A 22654-nucleotide genomic window follows, 5' to 3' on the forward strand; every position below is an offset into this window, starting at 1 on the left:
AGAATGAGAGGTGAGTAGGGAAAGCAAGGCAGACTTAGAAAGTATGAGAGTCTGGGTGGCTCAGTTGGTTAAGCATCACACTCGATCTCAGCTGGGGTTTGATCTCATGGTCGTACGCTCAAGACCTGTGTTGGGCTGTGCACAGGTGTGAAGTCTACTTAAAAAAAAAAAGTATGATAGCAAGAGTCTCCCCCCATCTGCCATACCCAGTTCATAAAGCATTTCCACTTATACATCTCACTAATCCTTAAAACTTGAAGTGTAAAAAATCAAAATAGTTTCTCCACAAATTAGAAGCCCTTCTCAGCTTCCACTACCTTCAGTGACATCATCATCCTTCTGGTTCTCCTGCCTCTTCTTTCTCCTCATCTTATTAACTATCCCACTAGTGCCTAGAACTGCATGCATTCACACTCCACACAAACTATCACCAAGTCCAGCCAATTCTTTTTTTGCAACTTCTTTCATATCTGACCCTTAACTCTTTCTCTATGTTCATGGCAACTGCCTTGATCTACAAATAAGAGCAGAGATCTTACTTGTTTGGTCACCCCTTTATTTCCTGGCACACTTTAGGCACTCAACATTACTGAACAAATAAATGAAGAAATTTAATTTACCATTAGTCTTTTCCCACTTTTATCAATTTCCAAATGGTAGTGAGAAACAGCTTTGCAAAAACTTGTTTTCTATCAAATCTTTCTTTTAGTCAAAATCCACTAATAGAATACTATTACCCATAGTGTGGAATCCAAAACTCTTCTACCAAGCATTTAATGTCTTTCAGAAGGTGGGTGCCATTTTAACCAATTACCAGAAATGGTCTCCTGGACAGAGTGAAGCTAGTTTTAACCATATATAATTTAAACTACTCCTCCCTATATCCAAGCATCATCAGCAAACAGAATGTCCTTTCCTTTCCTTTTTACTACAACAAATTTCATTCCCTCCTTTAAAATAAAAACCAAAACTTAAATTGACTCTACGAGAGCATGATGTTAATTTCTACAGATAAAAATTTCATTATATTCACTATCTCTCATCCCTCCAAATTTTCCCAATTTTTTATGCTATTAGGTCCTCATCACATCTTCCACTGCCAGGTCCCCTCTAATTTAGCATGTCCCAGCCACCTCCTGCCAAGACAACCCACCACTGCTGCCAAATCCCATTTTAGGTCTTGAGTATGCATTTAATTCCTTCCTATATTAATTTATTCAACATATATTTATTGAGTACCTATTTCATGCATATCATTGATCTAAGCATTGGGGAGACAGCAAATCACAAAAATAAACAAAAATCCCTTCTGTTGTTGGGGGATTACAATACTTAATATACAATATTTACTTATTATGATAAAAGAAGTCATACAATAGAATAGGAAGTGCTAAGTGCTGTGGAAAAAATACATTAGAGATGGAGAAGAGGGGAAGGCTTTAACAAAAAGGCGTAAATTTGAACGAAGACTTTCAAGAGTGAGAATTACCATGCAGCTATCTGGGAAAAGAATGTCCTAGGCAGAGGGTACAGCCAGTGTAAAAGCCCTATTGCAGGAGAATGACTGATACTTCAAGAACTGATCAAAATGGCTAGTTTGGTGTGAATGAAGTGAGCAACAAGAAGGGTAGTAGGAGATGACAGAGAACTGTGAGGGAAGCAGATGGTCTAGAGCCCATGGACCACTGGAAAGACTTGGGACTTTTTCTGCAATTGAGATGGAAGCCAGCAGGGCATTTTGGGCAAACAAAGAACATAACCTAATTGACATTTTAATATAATGCTGTGTTGAAAACAGATTGAAGTAGGAGCAAGGACAGAAGAAAGGAGGCTAGTTAAACTATAACCAATAATTTAGGCAAGAAATGATGATAATTTAGACCAGAACGGTAAAGGTGGTAGAGAGACAAGTGTCTGGATTCTGGATATATTTTGAAGCTACGCCAACAAGAATTGCTGGTAAATTGGACACGGGGGTGAGAAAAAGTCAAGAATGACTCCAAAGTTTCTGGCTTGAGAAGCTGACAGGAAGGAGTTGCCATTCACTGGGCTGAGAAAGACTGTGAATAGAAGTTTTGGGGTAGCAGAAAGATCAGGGAGTTGGCTCTGGACTGGTTAAGTCCAAAACCATATTTGCCATCCATGAGGAGATGATGAGTAGAGAGTTGTCTATCAAGACTGGAATTTAAGAGAACAGTCTTGGTAAAAGATATAAATTTGGAAATCATCAGTGTATAGATGATTTTTAAAGAAGTGGCAGGATGAGCTCTCTATGGAACTGAGTTTGATAAAGAAAAGGTTCAAGGACTAAGCCTTGGAGCATTCTATCTGAGGAGGAACCAGAAAAGAGAATGAGAAGGAATGGCTAGTGAGGTGGAAAGAAAGCAATATTCCCTGAAAGCCAAAATGAAGAACATGTTTCAAGGAAGAGGACGTAGTAATCAACTGTATCAAATGTTGCTCATAGGTGAAGCAAAATGATAACTAAGAATTGACTACTGGATTTTAGCCAAGTCTCAAATACTGAACCACACTTGGTCTGGTGAGGGCAAAAGCCTGATTAGAGTGGATTTAAGGGAATGTGTTTAAGCTGTCCAGAATAAGCTACAAGACTTAGACTTCCAACAATAATCTTTCTACCTAGCAGGAGGCCAAAACTGGGTTTCAGCACAAGTTCTGTGAAAGTTACCTCGGCTGATCACACTCATTACTTTCAAATAAAAAAGTGATGGCAGAGTCAGCCCTTAGTTCTCTGATGCTAGTTCCCCAGAAGTAATTGTACTAGAAAGCTCACTTTAGTTCTCAGGGCCTTGAGTGAGTATGTGTCCTAGATTTTCTAAAGGTTCCAATTTAATATAATTTTCTTCTGTTAATGAAGGGGATTCCTTATCTGTGCAATTAAACATTTAATTTTATGCCACTGTAATAGTTTTTATATTAAAATTTTTTCTCAAATCAAGAAAATTCTTTTTCAGCCAGGGGCTAAGGAGAAGGGAAAAGGAGAGCTTTGTTCAATAGGTATAGAGCTTCCGTTTTGCAAGATGAAAAGGTTCTAGAGATCTGTTGCACAACATTATGCACAACATAGCTAACATTACAGCACACTTAAAAATGATTAAGATAGTCAATTTTCTGTTACATGGTTTTTCACCACAGTTTTTTTTTTTTTATTTCTTTTTCAGACATAGTGTCCTGAATTTGGGAAATATGGACACTATGCTGTTAACTCAAACAAATCTCCAATTGAAGGCATTCCAGGCACCATAACAATATTTGAGGAGTAAATGTCTTTTGTTTTGGGGGGAAGCACCATTTAAAGAAGTAAAACTTGTTAAGAAATTTTCCCCACTAACCTGTAAAACAGTTTCTTCCTTTCTTTTAGTTAAGGTAAAAGATATCATATGGCATTAAGACACCAGCATAAGCTCTCAGAATGGGTCTTAATAAGTAGGATGTGTATAAACATAAAACCACCTTGCTGAATTTGGTATGGAAAGTATACATCCATATTTTTAGTTATATGCTTTTTCACGTCTTTTTAGATGGATCTCTAGTAACCGCCCTTTCGTTCCTTGATGTCAGTTGTTCTTTGTATCTTTATTAAGCCTCTATCATGTAATTAATACTGAACAAAGGGTTGCACATAAGGAAAGACTGTGATTATGCAGAACCCAGTAATGTAGTGCTTGAAAGAACAGGCTCTAAGGTTAAACTGCCTGGGTCTGAATTCTGAATCCATAACTTATTATTATCTTGGACATACTGCTTATTAAACTTCTCTGTGCTTTGGTTTCCTCATCTGTAAAATGAGAATATTATCTGCTTCACAGGCCTGAGATAAAGTGATTGCAACAGTGCCTGGCACATAGTAAGTGCTTAACAAATGTTAGCTGGTAGAAGATCTTTACTGTTCCCAGTACCTAGCATGGTGGTACCTCAAATTTAGCCTTTTTGGCTAAAATAATACACTGGGAATTTCACAGAATTTCCTAGCATATTATTTTATTCCTGATTCCTTTTTTTTTTTTTTTTTAAGTTTATTTATTTATTTTGAGAACAAGAGAGAGACAGAGAGAGGGAAGGGAAAAGAGAGGGAGAGAGAGAGAATCCCAAGCAGGCTCTGTGCTGTCAGCACAAAGCCTGATGAAGGGCTCGATCCCAGGAACTGTGAGTGAAATCATGACCTGAGCTAAAATCAAGAGTCAAGACACTTACCGACTGAGCCACGGAGGTGTCCTGCCAATTTCTTTTTTTGATAGCTCAGAGCTACTTATCCTATAAGTAAGTACATTTTGGATTATTTTCTCCTAAATGCCTCCACTAAAGCTTCAACGTTTTTCCCAATGCACAGTTGATGATTTTTCTGTTCATGACCCTTCCCCTTTAAGAATGCCATCTGTACACTGTGAACTTTTTCTAAGTCATTCATTAAAGATGTTAAATATGACCAGTCCCAAAACTAACTTCTTGTTCCCCACCATTTATTATAATTCTCCATCTGAGAAAGTAACAATGGTATGGTAAGAAAACCACTGAACTATGAACCACTGAATTATAAAACCAGAATTATGAACCAGAATTATAAAACCAGGTTTTAGTTCCAACTTCAGGTACTAGAGACCAGAGGTAAATAACTTTTAAAAATTTTAATTTTCTCATCTATAAAATGGAATTGCAAGTCCTATCTACCTTGGAGTTTAGCTATAAATATCAAACTTACCAGTCTTTCGACTCTATTATTCTCTATTCTTGCTGCCATTGTAAATACAGACCCACAGTTCTTGCCTAAATGTCTGTGTGATGTATTTCCTAACTGATCTTGGTTTCATTTTCTTTTTTCTACAATCATCCTTTACTACACTCATGACTATCTTTTCAAAAAACAAATTGAATTATATTGTTCCCTATGACCTGCAAGGTGAAATCAAAACTCCTTAGTATGGCATTTTAGACTTAAGAGTCTGGCCCTAGAGAGCCCAGAAATAACCCCCCATATATGTTCAACAGGCTTTTCAATAAGAATGCTAAGACCATTCAATGGGGAGAATAATAATTTCTTCAACAAATGGTGTCAGGACAACTATATAACCACATGCAAAAGAATGAAGTTAAAAAAATAAATAAAAAGAATGAAGTTAGATGCTTACCTTCTAAGGTAAGAAGAAAATTAACCACAAAAGAAAATTAACTAAAATGGATCAAAAACCTAAATTTAAGAGCTAAAACTATAAAATTCTTAAGACAAAAACATAGGGATAGATCTTCATGATTTCTGATTTGGGAGTGGTTTTTTTTTTTTAAAGTGTTTTTCATTTATTTTTGAGAGAGAGAGAGAGAGAGAGAGAGAGAGAGAGAGAGAGAGAACTCAATGGGAATGCGAAGACAGAGAGGGGGACATAAGATCCAAAGCGGGTTCCATGCTGACAGCAGCAAGCCCGATGTGGCACTCAAACTCACAAACCGTGATATCGTGATTGGAGCTGAAGTCAGACACTCAAACAACTGAGCCACCCAGGTACCCCTGGGAGTGGTTTCTTAAATATGACAACAAAAGCATAGGCAACAAAAGAAAAAATAGATACAATTGAATTGCATCAAAATTAAAAACTTTGGTGGGGTGCCTGGGTGTCTCAGTTGGTTCAGTGTCAGACTCTTGATTTCAGCTCAGGTCATGATCTCATGGTTTGTGAGTTCAAGCCCTGTGTCAGGTTCTATGTGGACAATGAGGAGCCTGCATGGGATCCTCTCTCTCCCTCTCTCTCTCTGCCCCTCCTCCGCTCAGGTGCACACAAGGGTGCACATGCACTTGTACTTTCTTTCTCTCTTAAAATAAATAAGTGAACTTAAAAAAAATTTAAACTGGGGTACCTGGGTGGATCAGTCAGTTGAGCATCCAACTCTTGACTTCGGCTCAGGTCATGATCTCACAGTTAATGAGATCAAGCTCCACATCAGGCTCTGTGCTGACAGCACAGGGCATGCTTGGGATTCTCTCTTCCTCTCTCTCTGCCCCTCCCCCACTCATGCTTTTTTTTTTTCTCTCTCTCAAAATAAATAAACTTAAAATAAATTTTAAAACTGTTGTGCATCAAAGGATGGTATCAACAGAATGAAAAGATAATGCACAGAAGGGAGAAAATATCTGCAAATATATATCTGATAAGGGTTTAATATCTAGAACATATAAAGAACTCCTACAACTCAGCAAAAACAAATAATCTAATTAAAAATGGGCAAAGGACTTGAACAAATCCTTCTCCAAAGATAAAAATGGCCAAGAAGCACATGAAAAAATATTCAACATTGTTAGACATTAGAGAAATGCAAATCAAAAGCACAATGGGTACCACTTCATATCCAGTACGATGGCTATTATCAAAAACAAAACAAACAAACAAACAAACAAAACATGTGTCAATGAGGATAAATAAACTGGAACCTTTGTGCATTGCTAGTGACCATGTACACTGGTTGCAGCTACTGGGAAAAACAGTTTGGTGGTTTCTCAAAAAGTTAAACATAGAATTACCATATGACCCACCAATTCCACTCCTAGGTAAATACCCAGAAGAACTGAAAACAGAGGTTCAAACAGATACTTCTATACCAATGTTCAAAGTAGTATTATTATTCACAACAGCCAAAAGGTAGAAACAACTTAAGTGTCCATCAACAGATAATGTATAAACAGAATTATATATGGTAACATTACTCCGTCATAAAGAGGAATGAAGTTCTGATACATGCTACAACATGGATAAACCTTGAAAACATTATGCTAAGTGAAATAAACCAGACAGAAAAGGACAAATACGGTATAATTCCAGTTACATGAAGTATCTGGAATACACAAATTTAGAGAGACAAAAAGTAGAATAGAGATTACCAGTGGCTGGTATATGGGAAAAGTTATTGCTCTGATGGGTGCAGAGTTTTGGTTTGGGATGGTTTAAAAGATCTAGAAATAGGGGCGCATGAGTGGCTCAGTTGGTTAAGTGTCGGACTTTGGCTCAGGTCATGATCACGCTCTCAGTTTGTGGGTTTGAGCCCTGCATCAGGCTCTCTGCTGTCACTACAGAGCCTGCTTCGGATTGTCTCTCTCTCTTTCAAATAAAACATTAAAATAAAAGTTCTAGAAATAAATAGTGGTAATGGTTACACATCATTGTGAAAGTACTTAATGCCATTAAATTGTAAACTTAAAAATGGTTAAAATAGTAAATTTTGTTATATATATTTTACCACAATAAAAAAAAATGTTAATAAAGGGTCTGGCCCTAAACACCTTCATCTCCAGCCACAAATTTCCTTCCTTCTCACCACCATGTACCTCACATGCCATTCTCCTATTGAACTGCCTGACCTGTGAAGGTACAATAGACTTTCAATCTTTCCTGCCTTCATTTATGTTCCTTTTGTCTTTCCCCCTTTCTAAGTTTAGTGAACTACTCTTCATCCATTAGGATTTATCTTCAGTGAATCCTTTCTTTCTTCACTTCCTGAGCAGTTAATCAATTATTCTTTTGTACTTTCAAACCCCTTTGTAAATAGTTCGATCATAGCATTAATCATGCATTATGGATTATTTCTCTCTGTGCATCTCCCCCATTAGATTGAGTTCCTTAAGGACAAGTATTGAATTTTATCATCTTTCTATGCCTAGAACCTAGCACATAGAAGATACTTTCCCAAATAAATGACTTCTGCATGTAACATAATTTTGAAAAATCAGAAAGCACTATGTCAGTAAAATGACTTATTTCATTTTACCCTGTGTGAATTTATTTCAAGTTAGCTTCCAGTTTATGAAACAAGTCCCTGAAGATATGCAATATATAATAATTTTTTTCACTATACTCCCACTAAATTAATCCCAAGGTTTTCTTCTATTCGTTTGAATATTAAATTGAACCAGAAAAATATTTTTGGGTTTCTACATGAACAAAATATTAATCTAAAGTACTAGCATACATTACAAAGATACATTCCATGGATGTTAGAAAGATAGGGTTCATAATGAGTAGTTTTACATCAGAATATTTTGATCACGCCTTCCAGAAAGTAGTGTAATCAGATATGTGGATAACATCTATGGTAGCCCCAGCACATATTTATGCACACTTTAGCTAAGAGGCAGTACAAACTGCTGAATCAATCATCAAATATTTACTTATTTAAATATTGCACACATAGGGCAAGTACCAAATATATACATGTTTACATGCTTTACAGATTTTTATAGTGAAGAAATTCACAATATAAAGTTGGAAAACACACACACAAAAAAAGAGGTGCAAAATAAAAGATGCAGTATAAATGTGCAGATATGGTCATCCATTCAGTAATTATTTATTAACTGGGTGTAAACCAGGTACTCTAAACATAGCAGATAAAGAGAGATGGACCCTGCCCTCAAGAATCTTAAACATGTATAGGGGTACCCAGGTGGCTCAGTTGGTTAAGTGTCTGACTTCAGCTCAGGTCATGATCTCACCATTGGTGGTTTCAAGCCCCGCACCAGGCTCTGTGCTGACAGTTCAGCTCCCTGTCTCTCTACCCCTCCCCTGCTCACACTCTGTCTCTCTTTTCTAAAAAAAAAAAAAAAGAATCTTGAACATTTATTAAGTAATGTTATGCCAAGAACCGTGTGAATACAAAGATGAATAAAACATATAGCCATGCCTGGCTCACAATCTAGATATGGAGAGACAATTATAAATAAATAATTATGGCAATTAATACTGACAACTTTCTCTCAAAACTCTTTCCCTTGGCCTACATATGACACCACAGTATCTGGGGCTTTTTCTTCCTTTCTGTCTGGCTACTCTTTCTCAATCATTCAAACCTGCTCCTCCTCTACTATTCCCTTATCTGACGCAAAGCTCTGTCTTACATATGCACCGTTTTATTCTACAACCTACCATTCCTATGACATCAACAACCATAACAGATTTAAATCTGTCCCTAGCCTATCCTTTCTATTGAGACCCAGAAATATATTTCCAATTACTTACTTGATATTTCACAGATTCCTCAAACTCAACTTACCAAACTTTGTACTTTTCTGGAACTAGCTTTTTTTTTTTAATGTTTTATTTATTTTTAGAGAGAGAGGGGGGGAGAGAGAGAGGGAGAGAAAATCTCCAGTAGGCTCCAAGCTGTCAGGGCAGAGTCCAACACAGGGGTCAATCCCAGGAACCGTGAGATCATGACCTGAGCCGAAAACAAAAGTTGGACATTTAACTGACTGAGCCACCCAGGCGTCCCTCTCAAACTAACTTCTTTTTTTTTTTTTTAAGTTTATTTTTTTTGAGAGACAGAGACAGTGCAATTTGGGAAGGGGCAGAAAGAGAGGTAGAGAGAGAGAGAATCCCAAGTAGGCTCCACACTGCCAGTGCAGAGCCTGACACAGGGCTCAAACCCATGAACTGTGAGACCATGACCTGAGCAAAAACCAAGAGCCAGACGTTTAACTGACTGAGCCACCCAGGCACCCCTCAAACTAACTTCTAATCTAAGGTTCCTACCTCAAGTCATAGCACCACCATCTGGTGGGTTGCACAAACCAATTATCAAGGGATCCATCTTTGAATGCCCATCGCACATCAAATATATGACAAAATCTTAACTCTATTTCTATGCTTTAATAACCCAGTGTTTCTCCATCAAGGTGCTACTGACATTTGAAGCAGGACAGTTCCTCATTGTTGGGACTCTCCCTCCCATTACAGAACATCTACCATTCCTAGCTCCATGTCTAAATGCCATTAATGCTCCCCCATCATTAGCACTAACAAAAATGCTCCCTGAGGCTTGTATTGACCAGGTTAAGAATTGCACTTTGTTTAGTTAAAGACTCCATTATGTCTTACCTGCAGTACTTAAAAAAAAATTATTTTTAAGTTTATTTATTTTGAGAGAGAGAGCACATATGCAGGTGAGGGGCAGAAAGAAGGAGAGATAGAATCCCAACCGTGAGTTCATGACCTGAGCTGAGATCAAGAGTCAGATGCTTCACCAACTGAGCCACCCAGGTGCCCCTAAACAAAATTTTAAATAAAAACCTTATAATTATTTCCATTACATAATTATCTTCCCTCCAATAAATTCTCTATTCTGTAGCCAGAGTAATCTTTTAAGCTCAATCTGATCAAGTACTCAAAACTCTTGATGCTTCTGGTCTTAGGAGAAAGCATTTAGTCTTTTGCCATTAAGTATATGTTAGCTGTGGGGCTTTGATAGATACCCCTTATGAATTTGAGGAAGTTTCCTTCTATTCCAATTTTGCTTAGAGTTTTTACAACAAATGGGTATTAAACTTTGTCAAATGCATTTTCTCCAAGATTATCCAGTCTCACCAATTTTATTTAATGTACTAGAGGTCCTAGTTGGTGCAGTAAGACAAGGAAAAATAAAATAAAAACCATCCAATTGGCAAGGGGGGGAAACTGTCTTTATTTGTAGATGACATGATCATGCATATAGAGAATTCTACAGAATCTACAAAAAAAGCTACTACTAATGAGTATTGCAGCTTTTTTTTTTTTTGGTAGATTCCTTAGAATTCCTTAGATTCCACTAATACTACAATTAATGAGTTCTAGTGCAGCAAAATGATCAATATACAAAAATTAAGAGCATTTCTATACACTTGCAAAGAACAAGTAGAAAACTGAATAAAAGATATAATTCCATTTTTGATAGCATCAAGTACATGAAATACTTAGAAATAAGTATAGTAAAATATGTAGGAGTCCTAAATACTGGGAATTTTATATAAAATGTTGCAAGAATTTAAAGAAGGCTAAAAAATAGAGAAACACCATATACATGGATTGAAATATTCAATATTGAATTAAGATTCAATTCACTCCAAATTGATTTATAGATTTACCGTGGGTTGAACTCTGTCCCCAAAAGGGTTGAAGTCCTAACCCTCCAGTACCTTTGAATGACCCTTACTTAGAAACAGTCATTGCAGATGTAATCAAGTTAAAATGAAGTTATACTGGATTAGGATAGGCTTTAATCCATTATGACCAGTATCTTTATGAGAAGAGAAAACAGATTAGGGAAGAAAACACCATATAAAACAACAAAGACACACAGACATATTGGAAAGACAGCCATAGAAGATGGAGACAGACCAGAGTTACGCTGCCACAACCCAAGGAACCCTTGATGTTATCAGAAGCTAGAAGAATCTTACCCCTAGAGGCTTCAGGGGGAGCACAACCCTGCCAACACCTTAATTTTGGAATTCCATTCTCCAAAACCATAAGATAACAAGTCTCTGTTGGTTTAAGCCATCCAGTTTGTGCTACTTTGTTACAGCAGCTCTGGGCAACTAATACACATAGTAAATACTCAAAATTTCTTTAATTTGTTGGAGAGATAACTTCTCTTATATAATATTATATAATTTTATTTTATATATGTAATTTTATATATTTTTAAACACATGTATAAAATACTGTGTGGCAATATAGTTCACTGGAAAGAACAAGGGTTGTTAGAATCAAACAGACCTGAATTTAGAATTCTGCCCTTCTTTTATCTCTCTTAAGCCTGTTTCTTCATTCATCAAATGAGGAGGATCAATGAAATAAAATATGTAAAAGTCTGTCCACCAGTACAGAGTTTGCCATTTTATAATGTTAGTTCCTTTCTTTTCTGGGTACAATGGTACAGTTAGTCTTGAAGAAATTTGGTCTTGTATTGCTTTCTTCAAAAACCCAAATATATTAATTAAATTGACAAAAATGTATTGAGCACTTACTATATACTAAGATCTTAGAAAACTGTCCCTACTTTTCTTTTTTGTCTCCCTTTCTTATTTTCATATTTCTCCTTTCAATTTGCTCCCATGTTAATTATATTGATTCTTGAAAATTGATGGCTAGGATTTAGTTATGCAGAGAAAAGGTAAAAGGACATTCAAGAGCTTACTTCTACCCAATTCATAGAGGAAAAGAAACAATTCTTATAGTGTAGCATGTAGTATCTGTCCTCTGAGTGATAAGAACTTTGTGAACTGTGACTTCATTAAGCAAGAACTATTTTTTGTGGCTGAAGACCTAAGGTTTCCCCATTTTAGCCTATTCCTTGGAAGAAAATTAACATTTCCTTTGACTGAAAATCCAGCATTCCCTCTCGGCACAGTCTAGTTATGCAGTATATTTCAGTTTCCCACAGTGCTTCAAGGTTCTCTTTCTGACTCCTAACTAACTTTATCTAACTTTCTTGCCCTATTTTTTTCCTGGTCAGGTAGCTCCTCCTTTGAACAATGTTGCCTCAGTTGCCTTCCATGCCTGATTCTTTCTCTCTGGCAAACTAGGTGCTTCCCCCCAAGGATGACTTCAAAACTTATCTATAGGAAGCATTTTTGTATTTAATATAAAATGATATACTTGTACCTTATAATTTCAATCCTATATATCTAATTTAAATTCACCTTGAGGCAAAATTTTTTCCCATTTGATGATTAACTAAAGCCTCATCAACTAACATTTTTCACTTTTAAACTAGACTCTCTTTAGCAATTTTGTACTGATCTGTCCTTCCTTCTTGAAACTTTTATTCCTTAGCTTCAATAACACCCATTTTCTCTCATCCTAACCCTCTCCTATTCAATGTTTATATACCCTGTACTTCCATCTTTAACCCTAATTTCATTTATTCATCAAATGTTTGAGTTTCTTTTGGGGGGCAGTACCTATGCTACGTACTGTGGATACAGCAGTGAATGAGAGACAGACATAGTATACATGATTAGAGAGCTTACAGTTGAGCAGGGACTATGAGGGGAAGACCTAACCCAAACTAAGGGTTTGGGGGAAGACATTCTTGAGAAAGACAGTTTTAGCTGAGTCCTAAAAAAAGATGAGGCTGAAATGAGGTAAAGAAAGAGACAGAGGTTTGGAGGAATAAGAAGCTTAGAAAAGATGAGAAGACAGTTTTGAACAGAGGACACTGAATGTTTCAAAGCAGAATAGGAAAAGCCCTGGAGGTTTCAGGATGTAAAAGTTCAGTATGTGCACTGGAGGGAACTAAAGGGAGAATTAATAATATTTGAATGCTGGAGTGTAAGGCTAGAGTCAGACTGTAAAAAGATTTGTAAGCTATGTTAAGAGCAATAGGAAGGCATTGACTGGCTTCTTGCCCTCCTTTTATGACATGTCTTATTCATTCATTCATTTACATATTTATGTATGTATGTATTTATTTATTATTTTTTTTTTTGAGAGAGAGGGAGAGAGAGGGAGAGAGGGAGAGAGGGAGAGAGGGAGAGGGGGAGAGAGAGAGAGAGAGAGAGAGAGAGAGAGAGAGAGAGAGAGAGAATGCATGCAGGTAGCAGAGAGGAGCAGAGGGAAAAAGAGAGAATCTTAAGCAGGCTCCAAGCTCAGCAAAGAGCCCAACGTGAGACTCAATCCCATGATCCTGGGATCACAGCCTGAGCAGAAATGAAGAATTGGATGCTCACAACTGAGCCACTCAGTCATCTCCACGACATGTTTTAATTATCTTTAAACAAATTCACTGCCCTATAATTTACATACCACAGATTGCATCTATATAAAGCATATAATTTGATGACAGTTGACAGCTTTATACAACTGTGTAACCACTACTACAATCAAGATAGAAAACATTTTTACCACCCCCTCAAAGTTTCCTTTCATTCCTTTGTCATCCATTCCTCCACCTCTGACCTCAGGTGACAACTGTTCTGTTTTCTATCACCATAGATTAGTTTCCTTTTTCTACAATACTTATATAAATGGAATCATAAGTATGTACTGTTCTATGTTGGGCTTCTTTCAGCATAATGGTTTGGGGATTCATCTATATTGTTGAGTGTATCAGTAATTCATTCCTTTTTATTGCTGAGTAATATTTTACTCTCCAGATTTATCACATTTTGTTCATCCATTCACCTGCTGATTGACATTTGGGTTTTTCTAGTTTAAGGTTTTTGTTAATATAGCTATTGTGGATGTTTGTGTATAATTTTTTTGTTGTGTGGTCATATGTTTTTATTTCTCTTGGGTAAATACCTAGGAGTGGAATGGGCTAGGTCATATGGTAAGTATATAATTAACTTTATAAGAAACTGCTAAGCAGTTTTCCAAAGTGGTTGTACACTTTTATACTCCCACCAGCAGATGAGAATTGTAGTTGTTCTACATCCACACTAATACTTAGTACTGTAAGTCTTTTTTACTTTTTTTTTTTTTATGGTGAAAAAGGTTATATTTAGATTTAGCCAGCTGGACTCAATTTAGATGATCCCAATTTTGTTGCAACATCCAAACCGTTATAGTCAGGAGCCAGTTGAACATATGCCTTCTTTTCTCCATCGGGCCTGATTATCAGAGTGTTGACCTTGGCCACATCAATGTCACAGAGCTTCTCCACAGCCTGTCTGATCTGGTGCTTGTTGGCCTTGACATCCACAATGAACACAAGTATGTTGTTGCTTTCTATTTTCTTCATGGCTGACTTGGTAGTCAGGGGGAACTTGATGATGGCATAGTGGTCAGCTTGTTTCTCCTGGGGGCTCTCTTTCAAGGATATTTCAGCTGTCTTTGGAGATGCAAGGTCTTGGGCCACTGAATGTAGATGATGTGCAGATCTTTTTTGCGTGTGACTATGGACGCCTTTCAGCACTGCTATCTTGGCCTTCAAAGCCTTTGCTTTGGGTTCAGCTTTGGAAGAGGCAGGGCTTCCTTCATCACCTTTGGCACCATCCTTGAGAAAAGACTGTAAGTCTTTTTAATGTAGGTCATTTTAGGGGTGCCTGGGTGGCTTAGTCGGTTAAGCATCTGATTCTTGATTTCGGCTAAGGTCATGATCTCACAGTTCATGAGTTTGAGCCCCACATCAGGCTCTGCACTGATAGTGAGGAGCTTGTTTGGGATTCTCTCTCTCCCTCTCTCTATGCCCCTCACATGCGCACTCTCTCTCACAAAATAAATAAATAAACTTTTAAAAAAGTGTAGGCCATTTTAATGGGTATAGAGTAGTGCCCCACTGTGGCTTTAATTTGAATTTTCTTGGTGACTAATGACATTGAGCACCTTTTCATATGCTTATTTGCCATCACCAGTCTTCTTTGATGAAAAATCCATTCAAATCATTTGCTCATTTTTAAAAATTGGGTTGTCTTATTTATTTATTAATTTATTATTGAAGTGTAATTGACACATAATGTTACATTAGTTTCGAGTATATAACAAAACCATCAGGACAATTATGCTGTGTTCATGACAGGTATAGCTACCATCTGTCACCAAACAATGCTATATAACACTACCATTGACTATATTCCCTACACTGTACTTTTTAATCCCTTTGACTTATTCATTCCATAACCAGAAGTGTACCTCCCACTCTTCTTCACCCATTTTCCCCATGGGTTATCTTCTTTTTATGGAGATTTAGGAAGTTTTTATACATTCTTAAATAATTTTTCTGTCTGTTAAATATACTGTGAATATGTCTTCCAATCTGTGTCTTGCTTTTTTTCTTTTAAAAAATAGTGCTTTTTGAGTTTTTAATTTTGATGGTCTGATTTACCAATATTTTTCCTTACATTCATGCTTTTTGTGCCCTCAAAAATCCATTCCTATCCTAAGTCACAAATATTTTCTCTTGTGTTAACTTCTAAAAGATTCATAGTTTCACCTTTTACATTTAGGTCTGTGATTCAAGTTAATTTTGTATATGTTGTAAGGTGGCAGTTATTGTTCTTTTGTTTCCCCATTCCAACTTTGTTCTTTTTTTTTTTTTTTGTAAACTGCTTTGGCTATTCTATGTTGTTTGCATTTTCAGATACATTTTATTTAAAAAAAATCTTTTTTAACATTTATTTATTTTTGAGACAGAGAGAGAGCATGAACAGGGGAGGGTCAGAGAAAGAAGGAGACACAGAATCTGAAACAGGCTCCAGGCTCTGAGCTGTCAGCACAGAGCCTGACACGGGGCTCGAACCCACAGACCACGAGATCATGACCTGAGCCGAAGTCGGATGCCCAACCGACTGAGCCAGCCAGGCGCCCCTTCAGATACATTTTAGAATCAGCTTGTCAGTTTCAATAACAAAAAGTCTGCTGGAGTTTTTATTAACGCTTATATTAGTTTTTTCCTAGCGCTGTCATAACAAAGCACCACAAACTCAGTGGCACTTAAAACTTAAAACAAATGAAATTTATTTCCTCATAATTCTGGAGGCTAGAAGTCTAAAATTAAGAGGGCCACACTTTCTCTTTGAAGATTCTAGGGAAAGATCCTTTCTTTCCTTTTTCTTAGCTTCTAGTGATTGCTAGCAATCCTTGTCATTCAAGGATTATAGATTTATCACTCCAGTCAAGGCCTCCATCAATTCATGGCCTTCTTTCCTGTATGTCTTTGTGTAACCATGTCCAAATGCCCTCTTATAAGGATACAAGACATTGGATTAGGGTCCACACTAATCCAGTAACCCATAACACTATGTATCAGCACTATGGACTATTAAGAACCCACAGGAGGGGCACCTGGGTGGCTCAGTCGGTTAAGCGTCTAACTTCAACTCAGGTCATGATCTCATAGTTCATGGGTTCGAGCCCCGCACCCAGGCTCTTGCTGACAGCTTGCAGCCTGGAGCCTGCTTTGGATTCTGTGTCTCCCTCTCTATCTGCCCCTCCCCCACTTGCACTCTGTCTCTCTCAAAAATAAATAAGCATTGAAAAAAATAAAGAGCCCACAGGAAAAAAATTTTAATCTGCTCCTTCCTCAAGGAACTTAAAATTTTGTTGAGAAGACAACATTAACATACAAGAAACTACTAGTGAAAATGAAAAACAAAATAAATAGTGTGGCTCAGTCAGTAAGCGTAAAGAGTGTATAAGGAAGGAAAAGCATATCCTGGGTCAGAAGTCTCGGACATAGATCAAAAGCTGGGCAAAAGATGATAGAATACATACACAGAAAAGAGGTAAGAGACTAAGAAAAGGAACAAAAGTACAAAAAACAGGAATTAACATGACACAGAAAGGCAGGTGGGAAGACAAAAGTAAGCAAAACAACATGTCTGTATCACATTTTGAGTCAGGAGATAGTGGGAGACAAGGTAGTTAAAGCCACTTCATGGAAGACATTAAAGGTTAGACATCATAATTAATTCAATGATATAAGCCCTCTGAAAGTAAGATTTGAGGAAGATCAGATTTGCTTAAGGGAGAGAACTGAATGAAAGAAATAGAGACCTAGGCAAGGAGACTAGTTAGGAAGCTACTGCTGCTTCCTTGTCAATCAATTCTCTATTCTGCTACCAGAGTGATGTTTTTTAGCTCAATTTGATCAAGGAACTCCTCTGTATGTTGAATCACTGAATATGAGATGCTAGGAATCAAAGACGACACCAAAATTTCTAACCTCCGTCTTTTTTTTTTTTTTTTCCTAACTTCATTCTAAATAATGGTTGCATGATCAAGAAAGTATAAAAGGGATATAGTTTGGAGAGGAAGTATGAATTTGTATGGTTTATGAATAATTTGAAGTAGCAATTAAATTACAGCTAGAATTTGGCAGATTATGACTGGTGAAACAGAGGCAAAGGCAGGAATTACCAGGTGCAGCATGTTAGAAGAACTGTAGAAGGCTGATCCTTAAATCACAGAGGAACAGGCAGACCTCCAGGGAGCCTGTTAAGGAAAATATGGGAGGAGTGAACTAAGCCTAACTAAAAATGGACCAGGAAATGGGGTAGGAGAAAAAGTCAAACAACCAGGACCAAAGGGTGAGGCAGGTAGGCTGGAGGTGGGACAGGATGTTGGGCAGGAACTCTCTTCATCCTGGAGAGAAGGCAGGATGTAGCTGTGGAATAAGGAAGTAGATATGGAATAATAGTGGCTAATACAACACTTACTAAAACATTTCTTTCTTTTTCTTTCTATCTCTCTTTCTTTCTACTATATAGTAGGCATTATTCTGAGCATGTTAATGATTTATTCATTTAAACTTTTAAGAATGAGAGGTAACTATTATTGTCCTCATTTTACAGATGAGCAAAGTGAGACACAGAGAAATTAAGTCATTTGCCCAAGGTTATACACATACTAAATGGCAGTGCCAAGAGTTGAGTCCACAGCAATAGACATCCACTGTGCCAAGGTTTTACATATACACATTTCGTATGTGTCTGAGCGTTGTATACACACACACACACACACACACACACATGCTAAGGATATTTTTTGGAGGAAAAAAAAGTAATATGTTTCTCATCCTCCTTTCTGGCACATTACCTTTTCCCTATTTAAACAAAGGTATATACTGACTCAGGGAAGATTGTGGTTGTTAAAGGGAAAAGAGACTATTTATTATTCCGCTTCAAACCTCAAAACTGACTTTTTATTTTGCATTTGTAATAATGCAACAATTTGGGGAAGGTCTGTTTCTACATTATAATGACTCCTTTTAATTATCAAGAACTTGACTTGGCTCATGTGGACCATACAGCTTTAATGTAAATTATACATTGGAAGAATTCAAGTTCAGATCAGAAAAATGCTCTTACACACAGGAAGGAGAAGGAAGGCCCTTTCTGACACAAAGAGGAAAAAAAGGCATTGTGCGTGTCACAGATTCCCCCCAAATCCATATATTGAAGCCTCAAATCCCAGAACCTCAGAATGTAACCTATTTGGAAATAAGGTCTTTAAAGAGGTGATTAAGTTAACATGAGGTCATTAGGGTGGGGCCCTAAACCCACTGTGACTGGAAGGAAGAGATGCCAGGGATTCGTGTGCAAAGGGGAACAAACATGTAATAACAAAACAGCAAGAGGCAGCCATCTGTAAGCCAAGGAGAGAGGGCCTAGACGAAACCAATCTGTTGTACTTCAGCCTTGGACTTTCCGACTCCAGAACTGTGAGAACATAAATTTCTGTTGTTTTTACCAATCCAGTCTGTACCATTGTATATGGGAGTCCTAGCAAACTAATACAACCCTCTAGGGGAGACTCCTTTAGGAGAAGGCAAAAAATAAGATAAAATATGGGGGAATCCCAGAGAAGTAGGGCTTGCTTCTTACTTCACTGGACAACTTAAGCTCCCTTAAGTTATTTCTGTATTCTAACAGGTTGAAAATGGCAGGATAGTATAATAAATTGGAAGAAGTCCAACATCACCTTTCTAATTCCTTTGGAGCAGGGATTCCTAGATTTGCAAAGCTAGCCTGACAGTAGCAGTGAGCACACCTAGCACCTAGATCTTAGTCTCTAATACTATTTTCCAATAAAAGGAACAAAGATTCCTTGGAGAAATTGCTGATTCTAGGACTGGGGCAGGAAATATATAAGATGGCCTGGAAGCATCTTGTAGTGCCAGAAAGCAAGTAGGGAGCATGTCACAGTGATGGGTATTATGTCAAAAGGGATACAGAAGGCAACTCAAAGAACTCCCAGTGGTAAAAATTATAACAATTTGAGCAAAAGAATAAATACAATGGCATTGGATTATAACTTAAAGTATAAAATAAATATCCATGAGTCCATACTAATATAAATAAATGATTGAATAAATTAATAAATGAAGGAAAAGAGACAAAGGTCCACACAGAAGAATTCCAAATGATTTATGTAGATACTCTGACCTTAAGGAGGTAGAGTATAATTTCCCACTAAGTGCGGGCTGCACATAGTAACTTCCTTCCAAAGAGTACATTATGGAAAAGGAGAAAAAAAAGACTAATTTTATGGTACTTTACAGTAGAGAAACCTGACAAACAGGCAGAGAAACCTGACAAACAGATCAAGCCAGGTGATCAAGGTTAACATCAACAGTGATAAGTCATTTTGAGAGATATACCATTAATATGATGTAATTAAGAATTACACTTTACCTCTGTGGTCTTCTTCCCCAAAACCATAAAAACCACAATCCCAATCTAATCCTGAGAAAAGCATCAGACAAGTCCCAGTTGAGAAATATCTGACCAGAAATCCTGTCAAAACTGTCAAAGTCATCAAGAATAAACTGTCAGAACCAAAAGGAACCTACAGACACATAATGACAATGTAATGTGGTACTCTGGATGGGATCCTGGAACAGAAAAAGGACATAAGGGAAAAAATGAGGAAACTGGAATAAAGTATAGACTGTAGTTAATAGCAATGTATCAAAAGGGGTTCAATAATTATGACAAATGTACCATAGCAATGTAAGATGCTAATAACAGGAAATACTAGGTGTGGGGTATATGGGAACCCTCTTGCAATAATTCCATGTATCTAAAATTGTTCTAAAATAAATGTTTATTAAAAAAAGAAGAAGAGGGGCGCCTGGGTGGCTCAGTTGGTTGAGCGTCCGACTTTGGCTCAGGTCATGATCTCACGGTTCGTGAGTTCGAGCCCCACATCAGGCTCTGTGCTGACAGCTCAGAGCCTGGAGCCTGCTTCAGATCTGTGTCCCTCTCTCTCTCTCTGCTCCTCCCCTGCTCACGTTCTGTCTCTCTCTCTCAAAAATAAATAAATGTTTAAAAAAATTAAAAAGAAGAAGAAGAAGAAGAAGAAGAAGAAGAGGAAGAAGAGGAAGAAGAAGAAGAAGAAGAAGAAGAAGAAGAAGAAGAAGAAGAGGAAGAAGAAGAAGAAGAAGAAGAAGAAGAAGAAGAAGAAGAAGAAGAAGAAGAAGAAAAGAAGAAGAAGAAAGCCTGAGCAAGGGACTACCTTGCCAACACTCCCTATCCACACATCATACCTAAGGCATCTCAGCAGGGCAAAAGAATTTTGGTGTGGAATATCTATTGGGAAGAGGGGAGTATACAGGAGGTGATGCCTCCATAGGATCATGATCTTCAAAAAGAGTAAAAGTACCTAGTGTCAGTCATCCAAACACCACTGTTGATACTTTGATAAAGACACTATTGATAAGATAAAGACCACTGAAGACCCCCAAAATATGCAGATCTGAGGTCACTACCCACATTGCCTTGGGAACATATGAAACTTAACCCACCCCTCAGACACTACCCTGACAATGAGAATGTTAACAGGACACCTTAGGATGCAATTAAGGAAATCTCAACTTGACTGACTTAAACAATAAGGAAACATTTTGTATCTCACATAACAAGTACCAATATTCTATTGCAACATTCTACTCCATAATGTTCAGTGCCTCATTCATTCTCTAGCTAACTCTCCTGGCACTCTGGTTGTCTCCATTTCAGGTATCACATGCAGAAGGCACAACATCTGGCAGCAGAAAAGACCACCTCTTCAAGTGAGACTCTTGAAGGATTCTTGTCAGATATTTTGTAGACTGTCTCTCAGTATGAGTCTGTCTCATGCTTTCTTGTGATTAGACTAAGGATTTTAGATTTGGGGTAAGAATACCATAGAGATGCAAGTGCGATTCTTTTAAGGAATTAGGAAACTTCCCCTCACAACTCACCAGCCACACATCATAAGCTCCTTCCTAAATTAATCAGTAGGAAGAATAATGAAATTACCATAATCACTTTAGACCAATCAGGACTTACTCCTGAATCACAAAGGCAAGTATATATACCAAACAAAATAGGGCTGGTCTGCAAAAATGAAGGGGGGTGTGAATGGATACTGAGCAGGCCACCACCAGTGTCTATAGGTAAAAACCCTGAAAGGCAGAGCCTTTACTCAAGAGAATACATTAAATGAACAAATCTGTTTTAAAATAGAAGAGACACTTTTCATTGTCCAATTTACTTCTTCCTCCAACACTATCACCATCCAGAGGGAATTTTAGATCTGTTATAGAAAATAAGAAAGTTTCAGGCTTTGTTTTTTCTACCATCTGACCTGTAACATGTCAAGTTTGATACTTCTACATATATGTGATCTCAGATCTGTATAATACCTAGGTAAGTACTCAGCTCTCCATCTTACAGATGAGGAAATGAATCCAAAGTAGTTAAATAACTTGCCCAACATCACAGTTAGAAACTGAATTAGAATTCTAAGCTGTATCTGCAGTCTTCAAAGCTTGAAATGTTTTTTAAGATACCATATACTTCCCCAGATATCAAGGGAGTAGAGGCAATAAACAAAAGACCTCTAACAGATAAATTTCATCTACAGCTCATCTAGACCAACATGACCCTTTCTGTTAGCAGCTCAAAGAATAAACATGCATAGCACTCCAACAAAGATGCTATCGCTAGCTCAAAATATGAAACTGACATACAAGTAAGAGATTTAGATTTGCGAGCCAGTTGCATAAAATTAACTAAACAGAGGGGCACCTGGGTGGCTCAGTCGGTTGAACATCCGACTTCAGCTCAGGTCACAATCTCGCTGTCTGTGAGTTCGAGCCCGGCGTCGGGCTCTGTGCTGACGGCTCAGAGCCTGGAGCCTGTTTCACATTCTGTGTCTCCCTCTCTCTCTGCCCCTCCCCCGTTCATGATCTGTCTCTCTCTGTCTCAAAAATAAATAAAACGTTAAAAAAAAAATTAACTAAACAGAAGTAGTTAAGATACCTAGGGCAACATTTCTCAATGCTTTGCTGGATTCTTCTGTACCATGATAACAAGTAGGCCATGAAAATAGTAATCTGTGATCAAATAAACTGAGAGACTAGGTGAAACAAAGTTAAACAGCCTTATTAACCAACAGATTTCTCAGAGCCT

General features: G+C 37.4%; 2 protein-coding genes across 5 annotated transcripts in view; both read right to left on the minus strand.

Annotated features, from left to right (window-relative positions):
• Positions 1-22654, minus strand: part of GOLM2 (golgi membrane protein 2) — a 104495-nt gene that overhangs the window by 78601 nt on the left and 3240 nt on the right. The gene's annotated exons all lie outside the window — the stretch shown is intronic.
• LOC122222102 (60S ribosomal protein L23a-like) lies at positions 14157-14761 on the minus strand. Its single transcript, XM_042942173.1, has one exon. The coding sequence runs from the start codon at positions 14497-14499 to the stop codon at positions 14266-14268; it is 234 nt and encodes a 77-aa protein (XP_042798107.1). The 5' UTR covers positions 14500-14761; the 3' UTR covers positions 14157-14265.

The sequence above is a fragment of the Panthera leo genome, chromosome B3 (genome assembly GCF_018350215.1).
Source record: "Panthera leo isolate Ple1 chromosome B3, P.leo_Ple1_pat1.1, whole genome shotgun sequence".
Taxonomy (NCBI): domain Eukaryota; kingdom Metazoa; phylum Chordata; class Mammalia; order Carnivora; family Felidae; genus Panthera; species Panthera leo.

Coding starts and splice junctions, on each gene's coding strand:
- LOC122222102 (XM_042942173.1), bottom strand. CDS start 14,499: ATGAAGAAAATAGAAAGCAACAACATACTTGTGTTCATTGTGGATGTC.